The sequence below is a fragment of the Drosophila willistoni genome, assembly GCF_018902025.1.
Source record: "Drosophila willistoni isolate 14030-0811.24 chromosome 2L unlocalized genomic scaffold, UCI_dwil_1.1 Seg168, whole genome shotgun sequence".
Classification (NCBI taxonomy): domain Eukaryota; kingdom Metazoa; phylum Arthropoda; class Insecta; order Diptera; family Drosophilidae; genus Drosophila; species Drosophila willistoni.
Window position 1 is genome coordinate 6,094,813 of NW_025814047.1, and position 16,588 is coordinate 6,111,400.

The 16,588-nt window shown below is 36.0% G+C and overlaps 6 protein-coding genes across 8 annotated transcripts in view; 5 read left to right on the forward strand and 1 right to left on the reverse strand.

The window, feature by feature from the left end:
- LOC6640980 (sodium channel protein Nach) overlaps nt 1-2,075 on the forward strand; it is a 28,748-nt gene extending 26,673 nt beyond the window's left edge. For all 3 annotated transcript variants that reach the window (XM_023175007.2, XM_047009800.1, XM_002063904.4), the window contains 6 exons: nt 230-466; nt 527-681; nt 945-1,010; nt 1,154-1,245; nt 1,597-1,702; nt 1,790-2,075. In XM_023175007.2, coding sequence (XP_023030775.1) covers nt 230-466; nt 527-681; nt 945-1,010; nt 1,154-1,245; nt 1,597-1,702; nt 1,790-1,899 — 766 coding nt within the window. In that variant the 3' untranslated portion in view covers nt 1,900-2,075. The remainder of the gene's footprint in view (nt 1-229; nt 467-526; nt 682-944; nt 1,011-1,153; nt 1,246-1,596; nt 1,703-1,789) is intronic.
- Nucleotides 2,076-4,443: 2,368 nt separating this feature from the next.
- On the forward strand, nt 4,444-5,776 carry LOC6640981 (shugoshin). The gene has a single exon (XM_002063905.4). It carries the CDS (start codon nt 4,508-4,510, stop codon nt 5,705-5,707), a length of 1,200 nt encoding a protein of 399 aa, XP_002063941.1. The 5' UTR covers nt 4,444-4,507; the 3' UTR covers nt 5,708-5,776.
- Nucleotides 5,777-6,114: 338 nt separating this feature from the next.
- LOC6640982 lies at nt 6,115-8,907 on the forward strand. Its single transcript, XM_002063906.4, has 5 exons — nt 6,115-6,868; nt 6,928-7,504; nt 7,561-7,631; nt 7,692-7,981; nt 8,049-8,907. The coding sequence occupies exons 1-5, from the start codon at nt 6,204-6,206 to the stop codon at nt 8,327-8,329; spliced, it is 1,884 nt and encodes a 627-aa protein (XP_002063942.1). The 5' UTR covers nt 6,115-6,203; the 3' UTR covers nt 8,330-8,907.
- A 1,062-nt stretch (nt 8,908-9,969) lies between these two features.
- LOC6640983 (putative gustatory receptor 58c) lies at nt 9,970-11,497 on the forward strand. The gene is made up of 2 exons (XM_047009585.1): nt 9,970-11,013; nt 11,082-11,497. Exons 1-2 carry the CDS (start codon nt 9,970-9,972, stop codon nt 11,256-11,258), a joined length of 1,221 nt encoding a protein of 406 aa, XP_046865541.1. The 3' UTR covers nt 11,259-11,497.
- Nucleotides 11,498-12,131: 634 nt separating this feature from the next.
- Nucleotides 12,132-13,408, reverse strand: LOC111518439 (putative gustatory receptor 58b). The gene is made up of 2 exons (XM_023175117.1): nt 12,398-13,408; nt 12,132-12,335 (listed from the first exon to the last, which is right to left on the reverse strand). The coding sequence occupies exons 1-2, from the start codon at nt 13,406-13,408 to the stop codon at nt 12,132-12,134; spliced, it is 1,215 nt and encodes a 404-aa protein (XP_023030885.1).
- Nucleotides 13,409-13,942: 534 nt separating this feature from the next.
- Nucleotides 13,943-15,130, forward strand: LOC6641031 (putative gustatory receptor 58a). The gene has a single exon (XM_002063909.1). The coding sequence runs from the start codon at nt 13,943-13,945 to the stop codon at nt 15,128-15,130; it is 1,188 nt and encodes a 395-aa protein (XP_002063945.1).
- Nucleotides 15,131-16,588: the final 1,458 nt, after the last annotated feature.

The following is a 16,588-nucleotide window of genomic DNA, read 5'->3' on the forward strand; positions in this document are numbered from 1 at the left end:
CCTCTAAAATTACTTGATATCAAATTATTTAAAGTGCGTTTGAATCAATTTCAAATTTTAAGATTCGAAAACAATTTTGTTGAAACATCAAATACGTCTTAAATTGTTGCAAATTTTACTAACAATAAGACTTAAAGCGTTATCAAGTTAATCAGAACGTTTTAAAAGACTTTAATTTACTATACAAAAACAATAAATTGAAAGATATGTATTTCTTTATATATTTCAGCTACTGGCGTTCTGGTGATTGGAGTATTTTAGATCATGGTGATCGTGTCACAGTTCATCCTCTGGATGGTGAAATCTATGCCCAAATTATAAATCTCTCAACCGCTTATGATGTATATTTTCATGGTTCTGGTGACGTACCGAATATATCCAAGCAACGTTATACATTTCCGGAAAGTGATTACACCACAGTGGAATTGATTGCCCTAGAGATCTACACCAATGAAGAGGCTCGAGCGTGAGTTTAAGATGAAAGTTGGCAAACATATTTATATTAATCTCTCTATCTTTTTGATAGATTTACCACCAAACAGCGCAGTTGTCGCTTCAATTACGAGGCAGAGGATATGCAAACTGTACCGATTTATAGTTTTGGTCTTTGTCTCTCGGAATGTCGGATGTTCTTTTCATTGAAAATTTGCGGTTGTATACCACATTTCTATCGCAATCGCTGTGAGTTGTTGTTTTGTCGACAAGTTTTAATCATATTTCGGTTATCCAGCATCCTCACATAGTTGCACTTAATTGTCAACCATTAAAGTTATAACTTTTATGTGTTGGCGTGTTGGGTTTTTATGATGCAAATTTTGGGGTCATAAAATGTTTAAATACTCCGTAGTTGAAGTTGAAGTTTTTCCGATTATCCCATGACACTGTTTTTTCTCATCCTCTTTTTCTCGTTTCTCTCTCTCTCTCTCTTTCTTTTATGTTGGCAGTGCGGAATGGTCGTCGTTTACCGGTATGCGGTTTAGAGGGCATCGGTTGTCTGGTCAAAATTAAACGTAAGTCGAAAGGACATGCAAATATTTGAATTCAATTTGAATTTTTTCGTGTGAAACGTGACCATAATTTTTGAGTTGAAATTGAAAAAACCTGTTGAATGTTAATCGGCATTACTCCTTCTCTCTCTCCCTCACTTGGGTAGGTGAAATAATCTCCTTAAAATCGGATAGATATAAAATCAACTGCAATTGTTTGGCAAATTGTGATGATTCCAACTTCTTTGTTCAATCCCATGTGAGTATAATGAACAAGATCAACATTAAGACCATTTCATTCAGATTTAAAAAGCAGCAACAACAGCGGCAGCAGAGCAGCAGCTATAAAAAATAATAATAAGCCCCAAAAGTTTCACTTACTAGCGCCTTGAAATATGCAATTATTTCGGTAAAACTTTGTGTTTAAATTTTTTTGTTTTGCCATTTTGTTTTCTGTTTCGCGGCGAAAGTTTTTACATTTAATAATAATTTCTGCTTACTCTGAGCTTTGTTAGGATGAAAACGATGATGATGATGATGAGGATGATGATGACGATGTTGTTTCTCACTTTTCTCTTTCTCCATTTTCTCTGGCGTTTCCCCATTTTAGCGTTCGCGTGTCTGGTTCCTGGGAGCTAATTTACAATGGGGAATTATTGATTATCCCAAAATGCAGCTGCGTCGCGATGTTTTGTTCTCCTTTGCCGATGTTTTGGGTAAGTTTTGGCCTGCCTCTTCAGCTGCGGGCTTCCTTTCATTCTTATTTTTTGGCTTATAAAAGGTTTTCTTTATCTTTATTGCAGTTTATATCGGTGGTCTTGTTGGGTTCTTTTTGGGCTGCAGTGCCTTGAGTTTTACGGAAATTGTCTATTATTTTACAGCTCGGCTTGTGCGACGCATGTTTTTCAACTAAACCGACACAAACATGTTTTTGCTTCATCACATAACCTAAAAATTTTACACATAACCTCAAAAATGTGTTGGGCACACTAGCTTTATTTAATATTACTGTTAATTAGTTGTTTAAACAAATCATTTCTGGTACACTTTTGCTTATTAAACAAATATTTCTTAGAATCTATGCTTCATTTTTGTTTCTAACCTCACATTTTAGTTATATGAACTAACTATTTTCAATACAATTACAATGCTTGGACATATTTTTATTGAACAAATATAAACAATCGCGTCTTAATCAATAATAAAATAGATTTTTCTGCCAACTTTGCGAAAACTTCAATGTTCGATAGGATATTTATCATCCCCATATATAAACTCATCCGCCCCGTTTGATTTTTTGGGGACATTCATTGTCCATGTTTTCATCACTGGCCGACTGACTGACTCGGTTCGAATCTCAATGAGAATGAACAGCAACAACAACAACAAGAATAAATTGCTTCACATGACTTGCTACTTGCCTTTTGTATTTTTGCTAACCTTGTCGATTTTTATTAGGGTCTCTCCTCTGTCTACATTGAGATTGAAATGAAACTTTTGTCTTGTTATTGTTGTTGTATTTAATATTTGTTGTATTGTCTTGTTGTTTCAATTTTTGTCAAAATAATTTGTAGTGGCAAGTTATTTTGCTCGTTAAATTGTATTTTCCTCAGTTTTTGGGTTATGGCTAAGAAGTTTCTAAAGTCTTTCAACAATCCTGGTAATCATTAGCTCTATTAGTAAACTATTCAAGCTTCCCTCGTTTACAATCAGATTCATTACACTTTTTCACAACTGAACTGTAACTAAAAGAACTGTCAACAAATGACAATAGCTAGTTAACTTTACCTTTGAGTCATCAATAAATTATTACAGGGTCTTACTAGGTCAGACTCAGAAGCTTAGCCTCCCTCCCTCTTCCTTGTCAATGCAGCATTGTATTAGATGAAGTATTTCTCATCTTAGAGCCAAACACAATAGAAATCTACATTTCAATAGCTTAGCCAACAATTTTCATAAAGCAGAAAAAAAGTAAGAGAAATAATACTTTTGCACCTTACTCTTCGGAACGGAGTTAGAATCAAAGCTCAAAGGAATTGTCATGGGGGTTTCTCCGTTCTTTTTTTTTTGCCACCTTGTGAGGGAGCACCAAGGGCAACCGCAAATCCATATTCTTATAAGGGTTGTCGGCACAGACGTAGCCAAAAGGGGAAGTTATAGAGAACTAACTTCGTTCAAAGCTGTTTCACATTTGCTTAAAAACATTTAGTGGACCATTAGCAGCGCGAATACAATCTTGAGGATCATTTTGTAGACAGAATGGCAAATAGTGTTGCATACTTTTTTTCAATTTTATGAAATGGTTTTCCAGTTTTGATTAATGTGCCTGAGTGTAAAATTTTGTTTACACACATACAAATGTATATGTACAATATCATGTGCATAACTGTTCATATGTAAACAGATGAAATTGATCATACTAAATCTAAAACAAATTTAACTTACAACATTGCATTCATCCATATCTTTGATTCTCATGTCTGCAGTTGTTTTTGCGCGGTTAGGAATCGTAAAAACAAAACAAAAAGTTTTGAATAACTGGGCTTTAAACGCACACAGACAAAGAGAGAAAATTTTGTCTTTGCTCTTCTCATAAACGCACACACTCGCGTACAAATTTACACAAATGAAGATGGGGGCTCCGCTATCAAAAAATTGCAATTAAAAAACCTTTAACTTGGAATTCACTGTTTTTCATGTTGCTAACGTTAAATCACAGCTTAATAAATGCACTATAGTCAGTTAAGTACAAATTTCAATATAAAACAAAATATAAATGATCAAAATTAGCCAACAGTTTGCACACGCGCTAATGTTAGGGTTAACAGGATCGCAAAATACTACATATGTATTTATGCTAAACTTAACAGCGCGGAAGAAAGTTAAAGAACAGAAAGAAAGCGATAACAATAATATTAAAATTGTTGTTGTGTATTAAATAAAATTACTTGTTTAAAAATATAATATTCTACCCTCCTGACCGACGCCCATGAACAACACGTATGCATTCACAGTGTATTAAAGGGGGAAAATGCACAGTTGGTAAAACGGAAGGGGAGCAAAAAAGGGAGTCAAGTCGCCACACTTTGAAGTTTCAAAATTTTACCTGAAGGGCAGCATAAATTTTGGATTTATTAAAATTTATTATTCTAATCACTTGGGAGCAACCATTTGTCACTCCATTGATGGACTTTATTCTTCAATAATCGCCTTAAGCCAAAGTTAACAAAAAAAAAAGCTAGAATGAAAAAACCGAAACCAACCCCAAAAAAAAACTATTTATCTATTTTTAAGGGTTCAAATTAGACCGCACTTTGTTTAGGCTACAGTGGCGCCACAAGCGTTAAATAAATGAAACAGCTTTAACATCACCATTCGCGAGTCTGTTAAAATTAACAGCATCATTTAAGAGTCGATTAGATTTTATGATATTTTCAACACTGGTTTTTGTGTTTTTGTTGGCGTCACATTGGCGTCTGTTTTCAATTTTAATTTAAATCGAAAATCAAAATCGGGTATGGATGGATGCCCACTACAAAAAACTAAACACCGAGCTAATAGCCGAGGTGCAATCCTTGCGCTTAAGGCTGAGCGAAATGAGAAGAACTGAAGTTGCCTTGCAAGCACTATTATTTGATGAACGTGCCGAGCACCAGAAAACGCTGAGGCGAGCGGTCAACAAATTTGTCCAGAGTTTGGGTATTCCCATTGGAACGGAACTAGAGGCTGATATCACAAGAACAACTACAGATGTCGAGCAATCAACGGCCCCCGCCCGACGAACACGGTCCATTATTGAACGGCGTGCATCTGTGGAACGCCGCTCTTCTGTGGAACGTCGCACATCTTTGGCTCCACGCATTTCGTCATCATCTTTAACCTTGTCGCCCACTGACAGGAGACGAAGTATTTCTGCACAGAGCATGGAGCTCGAGGAGGAAGAGCAACAACAACAGGAACCAACAGAAATCACCACGCCACTTCCACGGCGTGTAGCAGAACTTGAATTCGACGATTCTGAATCGCCGATTCCAGACAATGGAACGACAAGTGCCGTATCAGCAGACGAGAGTCCACGGCCTAATTTATTCCTTATAGTCGAAGAGTCAGCCATGGATATATCATCCGCATCGGAATCGATTGCCACCGTGAGCGATGATACTTCAATTAGCTTGCGTGGAGCAAATGTCAAGACGCCTTCACCCTCAGGACGAGTCTTACGTGATTTAAGTATTAATGTGCCCACCATAACCGTTACCCGTGGCATGAAGTCCCTTCAACGATCGTCTGCCATTCTGTGCGACACCACAAACGAAGATAATGAAGAGATGAGTGTGCAGGAGATAAGGCATGCTCCATCACGTTCACCAGGATATTCGAGACTAAAACTGACCTTAGGTGAAAATAATCCCAATTTGCTTATGGTTACACCGCGGCGTAGTCAATTTAATAGCATTAGCACTGCTCCCGGATGCACTAGCACTCCATGCGACTTGTCCAGCGAATTAAAAGTGCGGAAGAAGAAGCAAAAGGATCAAAAAACTCAGTCAGAGGAAGAAGAGGAGGAAAAGCCACTGAACACGAGTTATAGCTGTCGTCCAAGTCGCTCGTGTCGACCAACAACTCTGGTAGAACCAAAACTTTCCACAAAACTGAGAAATGAGTCTGCAACTAAAAAACCCACCACTAAGAGAAACACTAGATCTAAGTCAAGTAATTAAATTTAATTTGTATATCCCAAAACGGAGCCATCAACACTCTATATCTACCAAAAACAATACTTAATTCAAGATTAAGCTTCTCAATTAGTTATTTTCTGTAATGTATCGTCAATGTTTTTTTGCATTATTTTAAGTTCAACTGTTATTTTAAATTTTACCACTCTGATTTTTCTATCGATTTTAACAGAGTAATTATCGGTTTTGAAATTACGTGACACGATATGAAGACCATTCACCTGCGCCATACAAAATCAATTTTGAGGAGTTATACTTGCAAAAAAATAAATCATTTTAATCTGATATAAATAAAAATTCTGGAATTGTGGCTTTTATTTCTAGTGCTTCAAAAATAAAGATGTCTCTTAATTGTTTCGTGACACACTGCTAGCGAATCGATAGTTGACCGCATTTGTCCACCTCTAACCTGTGGAAATTTCCGCAAAACAAAAATACAAAAAAAAGAAAGGAACAGAAGAAATTTGTAACGCGAAGAGAAATGCACAAAAGTGCGCCACCTTGGCAAACAACGCCCATTGGGGCCAATGATGACATGGATCTCGATGCCAACGTAGCAGTAATAGCAGCAGAGGAAGTGGCAACACCAGCATCCAGAAAATCAGTGATAAGATTTCCCCTTCAAGACAAACAACCCGCCACCCACCACCACCACCGACCCACCAAGCTGCCAGGCCTGTGGCTAATGTTGTTCGGTGCTCTGCTGGCGTTTTCCCCCAGAGACAGCCTGGCCACACACATCAGTGGAGATTTTCACACAGAAGATTTTTTTCAATTTCTTATGAAATTTGGTTTCCAAAAGGCTGATCCGCCCACGCGTCGTGATGCCTTCGGCTATGTCTATGGCAATATCAGTTCCACGGATAATTATAGTCAACCCGTGACATTGGTCGTCCTAGACAAGTCGACATTTGTGGATTTCTATGGCAATCGCAGCTATCGAAGTCGGGAGCATGCCTGCTCCAGGATGTTTAGTCGCCTTCAGCATTTGGCTTATGATGTGCACTGTAATCCAAGGGGCAAGCGGGATTTCATTCGTCACGTGCCGTGTACCAAGAGCGAACTCTGTGTGGATGAGGATGCTCCAAGTAATGTAATAGTTGGACATCAGTTTACGTACGTTATCAATTTGGAAGCAGAGCCACGGTACGAATGATCAATCTAATCCTTCACAATATCTAATCTCCATCTGCTCTCCTTTGCAGCTTCTGGTATGTGGCTTTGGTAGCTTGTTATCAGAATCAAAGCACCTGCCAATGGCATGCCCACGAGACTCTGTCCAGTAGGAGCAAGAGCGCTTCCAGTCTGCTTACTACTCTCCATTATGACATCCATTTGGTCAATGTGCATCCAAATAACTCAGCTGCACATCCGCTAACGTTTCAATACTCTTACGATCAGCAAAATTTGCTGGAAATGTATCTAATCTTTCTACTCGTCTACATTATACTCCTGCCCATGCAAATTTATGCGGTGCGAAGGCAAAAGCATCCCGTGACCAAGTTGTTCACCCTGAGCCTGCTCAGCGAATTTGTTAGCCTGGCCCTGATTACAGTCCATTTGATTCGTTATGCAGCCAATGGTGAGGGTGAGCCAAATATGCAAGCTGCTGGCGATGTCTTAGATATATTAAGTCGGACGACATTCATGTTAATTCTACTCCTATTGGCCAAAGGCTGGGCCGTGACCCGGCAACAAATCAGTCGTACAGGCTGGATCATCTTAATGTCCATTTGGGTGCCATATTGTGCATTCCATATATTTCTCTATATCTGGGATAGGGTAAGTAATTCTGAGATGAGTAAAAGGGGAGAGTGTTAAATTTCATGCCTTTGCAGACGGAGGTCGACATCATTTCAGATATCGATGAATATCAAACATGGCCAGGTTGGATTGTGCTAATCCTGCGGTAAATTAACCATATTGATTCTTCTTTATATATATTCATTTGAATATTTCTCGTTTTTAGCACCTCGTTCATGATGTGGTTCCTATATGAGCTAAGAAATACCATGAAATATGAGCATTCCACAAAAAAATTAGATTTCCTTTTACATTTGGGTGCTTCCAGTTTGGTTTGGTTCATCTATTTGCCCATTGTGGCCATAGTGGCCCTACAAGTGAGCCCCATGTGGCGCTATAAACTGTTGCAGGGCATAACCAATTCGGCAGATTGCATGGCCTACTGTATTATGACTGGTCTGCTGTGGCCCAATCGAGCTGGCCAATACTTACTCCTAGCGGGCACTAAATATGCAGGTGAGTATAAAAAAGAAAGAACCTATATGCATGTGATAATTTATCTCTAAATCTACCTTTTCTGCAGGAATGGATGAGCTAGATGAGTTTAATGAAGCTCCACACATTGTAAGGGAACGAGAACGTCGTCGAAATTCCCCGCCAGATGATATTTCCATAGATGGCTCACTTGGCGGTGTAGGTGGAGGAAGAGGTGTTGGAGGTGGAGGAGGAGGACGTGGCATGGTCTTATCTACTAGCATACCACACTCCCTCAATGGTGATGCCTGTAATGATCTACTCGAGGCCGAAGATTTGAATGCCGAATTACTCACCGATCTTAACAAGAATAGCCATATAGTGGCATAGGCTATACACGCAGCAACCGGGTTAATTACTACTTTTAGTGGACAAAATGTGCTAAAGTTCTGAAAACAAAACGAAAAACAAGGATGTTAATCATACCATATAGATATATAAATGTCCTATAAATATAGTTTGTAGCCGCCTACAACGAAAGTCAAAGAAAGTTAGTGACAGAAAGAGATTGTTGTGTGATTTTTTAAATGTAATATGCTTGAATTTAATATTAATGTCAAAAACAAAAACCTCGATATAAGCAAAATCTAGTTTATATAGTACATATATACATATATATATAGAAATCTGCATCATAGAACGACGACTACGCTTGAAAAAAAACAGAAGATTTATTTCGTTGTGGTATTATAAGTTTACGCCTAGACATTTTCCTAATTTTTTTCGCTTAGTATATAGAGCAGCAGCCATTGTTCTTCATTCATTATTTGTCGATTTGTCATCAACCAAAATAGTTTGATAAGAGCAACAACTAAGTGAAACAACCAATAACAAGAAATGAAATTTGATATACATAGTAGCGAAAACAACAACAAAAACAATAAAATAAAAATCAATCATTTTAAAAATCTGTGTTAAACCCACTAGAAGGTGCTATTAATTGTATTTCATAGATAACTACAGTCTGGTTTTCGAGAGGTTTTTTTATCAGGAGCGGTTTGCTTTTTATCAGGGTGATGTGTTTGTTTTTTTATTTGTACGATTTTTTATGTAACAGAAATATAAGATAGAGACTCTCTTTATGTGTGAGGTCCTCTAAATTCAACAGCAAACTAATTAAAAATAATATTTTGCCTTAGGTTAGATAAATTTTCCGAACTGTCAGATTTTTTATAATTTTCATTTGTTTTAGTTTAAAGTTTTCAAGAAAAAAGAATGTCATTTTAAATAATATTTAGGTGAGATAAATTAGTCATAATGTAATTTTTTTGTTGTTTATTTTGTTTTGTTTTGGTCTGAGATTTGTTGAGAAACAAATGTTTCATTTATGCTAACTAAATATTATATTGTTCCTTCATCAATTTCGATTCTTAGGCGACCAAGAATTCAATTTACTCGAAGAATACATTATTCTATATGTAGTCCTATACGTACATAAATTATTGCTAAAAGTTAAAATATTTCCAACACTCTTTTTTCAATTTAAAAACTTAACCAAATCGCTAAAAACCGTTTATCCATTTTTTTGCATAAAAAATGCTTAAGTATTATTTCCTTTGACAATTAGACAATGATATAGCAGTTCCGAAATCGTATTCCTAGATTAATCTTCGTAGATGTGGATTAAAAAATATATGTATACAAATTTGTTCATTGGGATTCAGGTTAATAAACAAGTTGGTAGTTATAATTTCATCTTTATGCATATCTAACCCTCTAGAATGTCTTACAATTCAGATACTTGGAATTTTTTATTGACAGACAAACAGCCCTGGATAAATTGGCTCAGATTACAATTGAAAGGTTCATTAAGCATATTTAAACATTTTCTAATAATATTTAGACCTTGTTATATGTATATCCCCCATGTATCAAATTGCATGTCCAACTTGTTCTCCAGGGAACTTTTGGGAATTGTTTACATTCAAATGAAACTTTTCATTTCAGTCAGTTTTGATTACTCATCCAAAATGGAACAAATATCGCTGAGCATGCGTTTCTACTCGATGTTGATGAACTTCATCGGTTTGAGTAATCTACACTACGATAAAAGGAGTCGCCAACTGGAGCTGCGACATGTTCCAACTCTGGTTTATAGTCTCATCTTGAATGTGATCTATTTCTTGCTGGCTCCTTCTGCATTTACCCTGCTGGTGCAGTCCATGTATCGCTGTGAGGTGATGGGCATGTTGCCCATGGTCTTCAATGTGGTATCCCTGGCCAAGTTGTCATCCATTTTGCTGCTCCTTCTCAGCATTTGGGTGCGGAGGCGTCGTCTTAGTCGTCTAGCCAATGGCTATATGCTACTCTTGGATAACTATCGCATGGGATTGACAAACTATTGCAAACCACGTTGTATCCTAAAACTGTTAATGACCAGTTCGCGTTTCTATCTGTTGATGGTCCAACTTGTGGGTCCTGGCTCCGCGGTGCGCTGTAATAAGACGGGAGTGACTAGTTTTTCACTCTTTTACCTAGCCGCAGTTTTATTTGGTGTGATGATGGAATTACTACTAAGCCTTACGGACTTCTCAGGCTACATTTTTGTGGTTATGGCCAATTGGGTGCTCATCTCCATGGCTGAGGAGGTGAATGGTATGACACTGGATCATCAGAAACTACCGCAGAGGAGCGGTTGCATACGGCGCATGGCCGAGAGTCAACTCCTTGTGGGTTGGCGTAAGTTCTGGCAACGTGTTCAATCTATTGACAAACTGATGGCACAACTTTTGAACATTAGCCAATGGCAAATGCTCTTTAATCTCTTTACCTCTTATCTCTCCGATATAGCCATTGTGTTTCGCATGCTTATCTATGCCGAATACGAGAGAGATTTTCATCTCTATAGACTTCTAATGTATGCTCTTGTATGTGTGGCCCATCACACGGATATCATGATGCGTTTCCATATCTATGAGAAGAATCACTTGCATTGGCAAGAGCTTCTCCAGAGTCTGGGACAGCTATTCTCTGATCTTCGACCGGAAAGGGGAGAACTTCATTTCTTCAGATATGTAAGACACTTATAAAGATTAGTTAGATTAGTTAGTTCAATTTAGTAAGATTTATTTTTTAATTTCAGGTGGAATTCGCTGTACTTCGTCTTGGCCGTCAACTACAACCGAATTCTCAGCGCGTTCGTCCTAAACAAATTGCCGGATTGTTCGATATGAGTAATGCCAAGGCTTTCACCTTAACCAGTTCCATGGCCATAAATGTTCTGCTATTATTTCAAATTGCCTATAAAAATTATTCTTAAAAAGTTTATAAGCGAGTTTTATAGGTAAAAAGAAGCTAACTGTTAAGGATAAAACTTTACTTGGTGGAGAGTTCGAAAAATTTATCCGCCATAAAAATTGCCTATTTCGATATGAAAAGCTTTCATTTAATTTGAAGCTTTATCGACTCTCCTTGAGCTTTTTTCAAAAGTTATTGGAGGTTTGAATTATCCTTGAAATCAACCACTCACACTTCATAACTTAAAACGAGATCCTAGAATATTGCATTATGACCTCGACAACTTATATTTAGGTTTATGGATTGATACAGTTTATTAAATTTAATTCTTTATTTATTGTAGGAGACCTATTTTATATTTTTCTTTCAAAATACACATAAACTAAAACTACTTTTGAAATTTTTAAACAGAAATTTATATTATAGAAATTTTAAAACATTTCGAACATTAATTCGCATTGAAAATTTATGAATATAAAAAGAAACTTTTGAAGATTATACGAAACTTCTAAAAATTATACCAATTAAATTACAAAAATATTATACAAATTAATGAATAATTAGACTCCATTACTGCAGAAAATGTTTAAAAAATCTAAGATTTCAATTTGCAAAGCAAAATTTCTTAAATTATAATATTAACATTCAATATAGAAATTACAGAAACTTTGATTTATCTGGTCAGATCAACCTAAAATCAACATTATATTTTAATTGATTAAAATGAAGAAAATCTAGATTAGATTATTAATTTGCCTTAAACTTCGATGGGAACCAAACAATCTAGCAGTTTTATATCCATAAATTTTTCAGAATAGTTGATCGATTTTTTTCAAAATTTTAAGAACTTGCGAAATTTGTTTACGTTAATTGATCCTTTTATGCCTCAATAACCTTAGTGACGTCTATCTAAATGGCTTAGATAATTGTGACGTTCTATTCTTTGGGTCTTTTCCCTCAAGTCGAATTGCATCATTATAATGACATAACACAGAACAGAGCCAATATAGCTGAGACAGGCTGATTTATCCAATTTGACACAACCGCAGATTTTATAGACCAAACGTTGACATTTCAGTCTGTTGGCAAACAATTCCAGCTGGGAAATTAAACAAGTTCAATCACTAATTATAAGAATTAATAGTGGATTCAAATACTTGCCTCCATTTTGAATTCGTGGGTTAGTTTAAGTTCGGTAAATAGCCGTAACAATTGACCAATGTCATTGCAGGAGGTAATCACACGATCCAACATATTCATTAAAATGGCCGAATTCCACACATTGAAGATGATTAAAGCATTTCCAAATGCGAGACCCCAGCCAGTGGATTTGATACTCTTGTTACTAAATTGAACAGCATGATAGTAAATGTTCACACTGGCGGCAAACATATTGAGAAACACAGTGGCATTTGCTATGTCATAGATACGGAACAGTCTCTGGGCCAAATTAAAGCTATCCCTTTGCATACGCGAAATGTTGTGTAGGTCCTTAGCTTTTGGTATTGTTTGCTGTTTACTCAAAGCCTTCAAACTCAATTGAACTATGTCAAATTGATGATTGAGTAGTGAGAGGGTTAAATAGATACCTATTTTTGCCACTATAAACAAAATAATATGACTAAATCTGGCCAAAAGAAGTGTAAAACTTTCTTCAGTCACGTTACTGAGCAATTGATATTGCACAATGAAGGAACAGAAGCCGCCACCATAAATCACACATAAATTTCGCCATAGAAGTTTACCCAAATATAGTTGCAATCTCTTTACTGACTTCAAACCAACCAAACGTATCACCATTTCACGATGCGTACTCCAAATGCGAAAAAAATCCATATAGAAATTAATAATGTCCTTCCGATACCGCCAAACAGTAAAGTAGTTACCCAAAATGGTCAAAACTCTTAGTCCCAGGGTAACAATGAAACTTTTTTGTAATAAAAAACTTGACTTCATGTAGCCATCGAATATATTACTGGGAATCATTAAAGGAATCTCGATCAAAAGGATGCCAATTATCACAACACTATATAGCAAATAACCATGGGAAACTTGTCTTTTAATTTTTATTGTGTTTGGCCTAGGAAATCGTAGAGTTGTAGCCATTAGACCATAGGATAGCAGATGATAATAATTAAGCCTTATGACTCGTTGTAACTTCGGATGCAACATTCTGACAACTGACTTGGCCCAAAAAAAATTATGGCCTATATTTAATGAAACTGTTTACATTTGAAGAAACCATTTTAATTACCTAATTGCTTTTCGATTTCGATCTTATTGAGTCGAGGCACAGTGGTTCAATTCAAATATTTACTTCATACAGTCTGAAGTTTGGTTTTTTACCCCTATCCACTTTTATGGATTTACAGAATATTCAGACTTAACTCTAATGCAAAAGTAAAAAGTTTACGAAAAGATTTAAGACGATTAGAGAAAAGTCGAAAAATAATAAAAATTTCAAACGAAAATAAGAAATAATGACAAAAAATAGATCAATATATCAATATATGATCAAAAATAAAAAACAATTAATGATCAGATCAATTGTTAAAATAAAATACATTACTTAATGTATAACAAAATAATGAACCCAATATAAAATCCTTTAATAACAAAATGTACCACTGTGCGATGATTCGATAAAGCCCTTAGCCCTAGTATAAACATCCTTTCAGCTCATTCAGTCTGAATTTGTCGTGTCAAATGTCGGTTGGTTGGTTTTTGAAAGTTTTCTATAATTATGGATTGGTCAGCGGATTGTTGCCGGCTCGTTTGGCTAAACAGGGCCAAGTTTGGCATTTTTGCAATGGAATTGGTTATATCATCTATACCATATTAGTAAATTGTTCACTCCTCCTGCTATTGCCTTTAACTTTACCTCGCTTCATGTACACTAATAGTTATATGAGTGAATCTTCATCACTTCAATGGAACTTTACTTTAACCGGTGTCACCCGCGTTTTGGCCATGTTTGTCTGTGGTGGTTTGGTTTGGATTAAAAGAAACAAACTTCGACAACTGGGTGAGGATCTGCTGAGGCAATGTCAGCTCTGTCAGCAATTGCAAGAGAAGAGCAATCACTTGGTGAAATATAAACAACTTCAGGACAAGATTCGAGGTCTTTTATTTCAACAATTTTGCGTGATGATGTTGAATATCTTTGCTCCAGCTTTCTTACTTCTACGCATTGAATCGGATCAAGTATTAGACTATCTTCTCATGGTGTTTGTTCATATGGTGCAGTTTATCTATATAATGATAGCCATGCTAGGTTTTTATATAGTCCTCCTACTTATCTACTGGCAAATGCAGCGTGTGAATCTGGGACTTAAGGATCTGCTGGATGCCCTTCATTGCGACAGGTATATTCAAACATCTCTTGAGACACTGCGTCATCTCTATCATTTGCATGGTCAAAATGTAAATTTACTTCATCGAGTACTACAAATTACGGATGTCTCTATGGCCTGCCTTCTGCTCAAAATGTTTGTGACAAATGTGAATTTAGTCTATCATGGAGTTCAATTTGGAAATTCCAGCATTGATACCAATTGGCTGACCAAAATGCTTGGTGAATCTGTGATCCTGACGCACTATTGGAATGCCATCCTGCTCATGAATCTAGTCGATAGTCTCACACGACAAACTGGCATTGAAACGGCTCACATAATGCGCCAATTTTCGGCTTATGAGTCAAACAATCGAGATTTTGAAGTGCAATTGGAAATATTTTCAGATCATGTTCGTTGTCATCCCACTGCTTACAAAGTTTGTGGACTTTTTGTCTTTAATAAGAGCACGAGTTTAGCTTATTTTTTTACTGTTTTGATTGAGGTTCTGGTTCTTGTGCAATTTGATTTAAAAAATAAAGTTGATGAACATCAGAAATGATATGAAATACTTTTATATTTTTATACTTTCTAAATATGGACAATTGTCGGGTGGATTTATAAGTTGGAGTGGTTAAAGTCTCAATTGAAATCTAATAAATAATAATAAATAATAAATCTAATAAATACGTAAACTATAAACTATTCCTCTTAATTTTAAATGGTTATCTCTCGAATTCAATGAATAAGAAATATAGTTGATTTAACAATTTTTCCTTTCCTTTCTTTTGATTTAGAATCTTGAGTGAGAAGTGACCTAACAAGTTGTTATTAACTAATATTAGGTCAAAAGACTGTAAGATAGTGAATTCTTTAGCGACTTTGAAAAACAAAACATTGTTTTACGGGAAATCAAAATATTCATTACCTTTAAAAAATTAGAAAAATATGATGAGCTAAAATCTAGACTTTTGGCTTTGTCAAATGGGAAACAGTGTGTGATCAATTTGATCTTTGAGTTTTGATAACCAATTAAAAGGTCGAAAAATGAGAGTCCTAACTTTCAAAATTAGATAAGATGCAAATTTCTTTAAATTTTTGGTTCTAATAATTCATTTTCATAAACCTTTAAATCGACCTTGAATCTTACAGGAATACCAGTCCATGCGCTCAGTTTTCTGAATTCGTCCCTGACATAGAAGCTAACTTTAAAGCAGGGGTAGGCACAAAGAGAGCCAGATCAAACTGTCAATGTATGCGTGCGCTTGCTTGTGTACGTAAGCTGCTTTACACTGCGCGAATCGTATGTGAAGAAACGAATAAAAAAATTAAACTGCAAATGAAACTGCGGAATTTTCCCACAACCCTTTTTTACCGAATCGCCTTAAAAAACAAAGTACAGTCATGAGTCTTGGATTCCTTTTACCTTAATGTCATAAAAATGAATGCATATTTTGTATCGGCTATTATATGTATATATTTTTCATACTATACATATATGTGCATACATGTATATCTTACATTTATATTACATTATGCATGTTCGCTTATATTATAATATACTTTTTACCCTATAGGGACAAAATATAAATAATGGCAAAATATTTTTAAAGTTGCCATGTACGAAAGTGAAGCATTAATTTTTCTGCGTGTAGCTGCGTAACAAAGCGACATAGTACTGCTTTCGTCAAAAGTCTGTGCGACACTAGCTGTTTTTTTACGCTCTCAACTTGTACTTCGTGCTCACATCGGCATGCACACAGACGGCCACACGAGCAATTGCCGAGCAAAAGTGCCCGCACGGGCTATGGGCGCCTACCTCTGCTTTAAAGCGCGAAATTGAAGATTATTGGTAATATTTTGACCACGTTTTGTATATTCTGTTAAACAAATAACCAAGATCCAAGCAATTTCTTTTTTTTCACTCAATCAATGAATTTTAGCTTTAGTTGATAAAACATTTCAAATAAATTCAGAATAAGGTAAATATTTGTTAGAAGTTTAAAATTAGATTGAAATG

Excerpts from the sequence above, each read along its gene's own strand:
- LOC6640981 (XM_002063905.4), top strand. The coding sequence starts at position 4,508 with ATGGATGCCCACTACAAAAAACTAAACACCGAGCTAATAGCCGAGGTG.
- LOC6640983 (XM_047009585.1), top strand. The coding sequence starts at position 9,970 with ATGGAACAAATATCGCTGAGCATGCGTTTCTACTCGATGTTGATGAAC. Across the intron at positions 11,014-11,081 it reads AACTTCATTTCTTCAGATAT|GTGGAATTCGCTGTACTTCG; the intron begins GTAAGACACTTA and ends TTTTAATTTCAG.
- LOC6641031 (XM_002063909.1), top strand. The coding sequence starts at position 13,943 with ATGTCGGTTGGTTGGTTTTTGAAAGTTTTCTATAATTATGGATTGGTC.
- LOC6640982 (XM_002063906.4), top strand. The coding sequence starts at position 6,204 with ATGCACAAAAGTGCGCCACCTTGGCAAACAACGCCCATTGGGGCCAAT. Across the intron at positions 6,869-6,927 it reads AATTTGGAAGCAGAGCCACG|CTTCTGGTATGTGGCTTTGG; the intron begins GTACGAATGATC and ends TCTCCTTTGCAG. Across the intron at positions 7,982-8,048 it reads AGCGGGCACTAAATATGCAG|GAATGGATGAGCTAGATGAG; the intron begins GTGAGTATAAAA and ends CCTTTTCTGCAG.
- LOC111518439 (XM_023175117.1), bottom strand. The coding sequence starts at position 13,408 with ATGTTGCATCCGAAGTTACAACGAGTCATAAGGCTTAATTATTATCAT. Across the intron at positions 12,336-12,397 it reads CCCACGAATTCAAAATGGAG|CTGGAATTGTTTGCCAACAG; the intron begins GCAAGTATTTGA and ends TTAATTTCCCAG.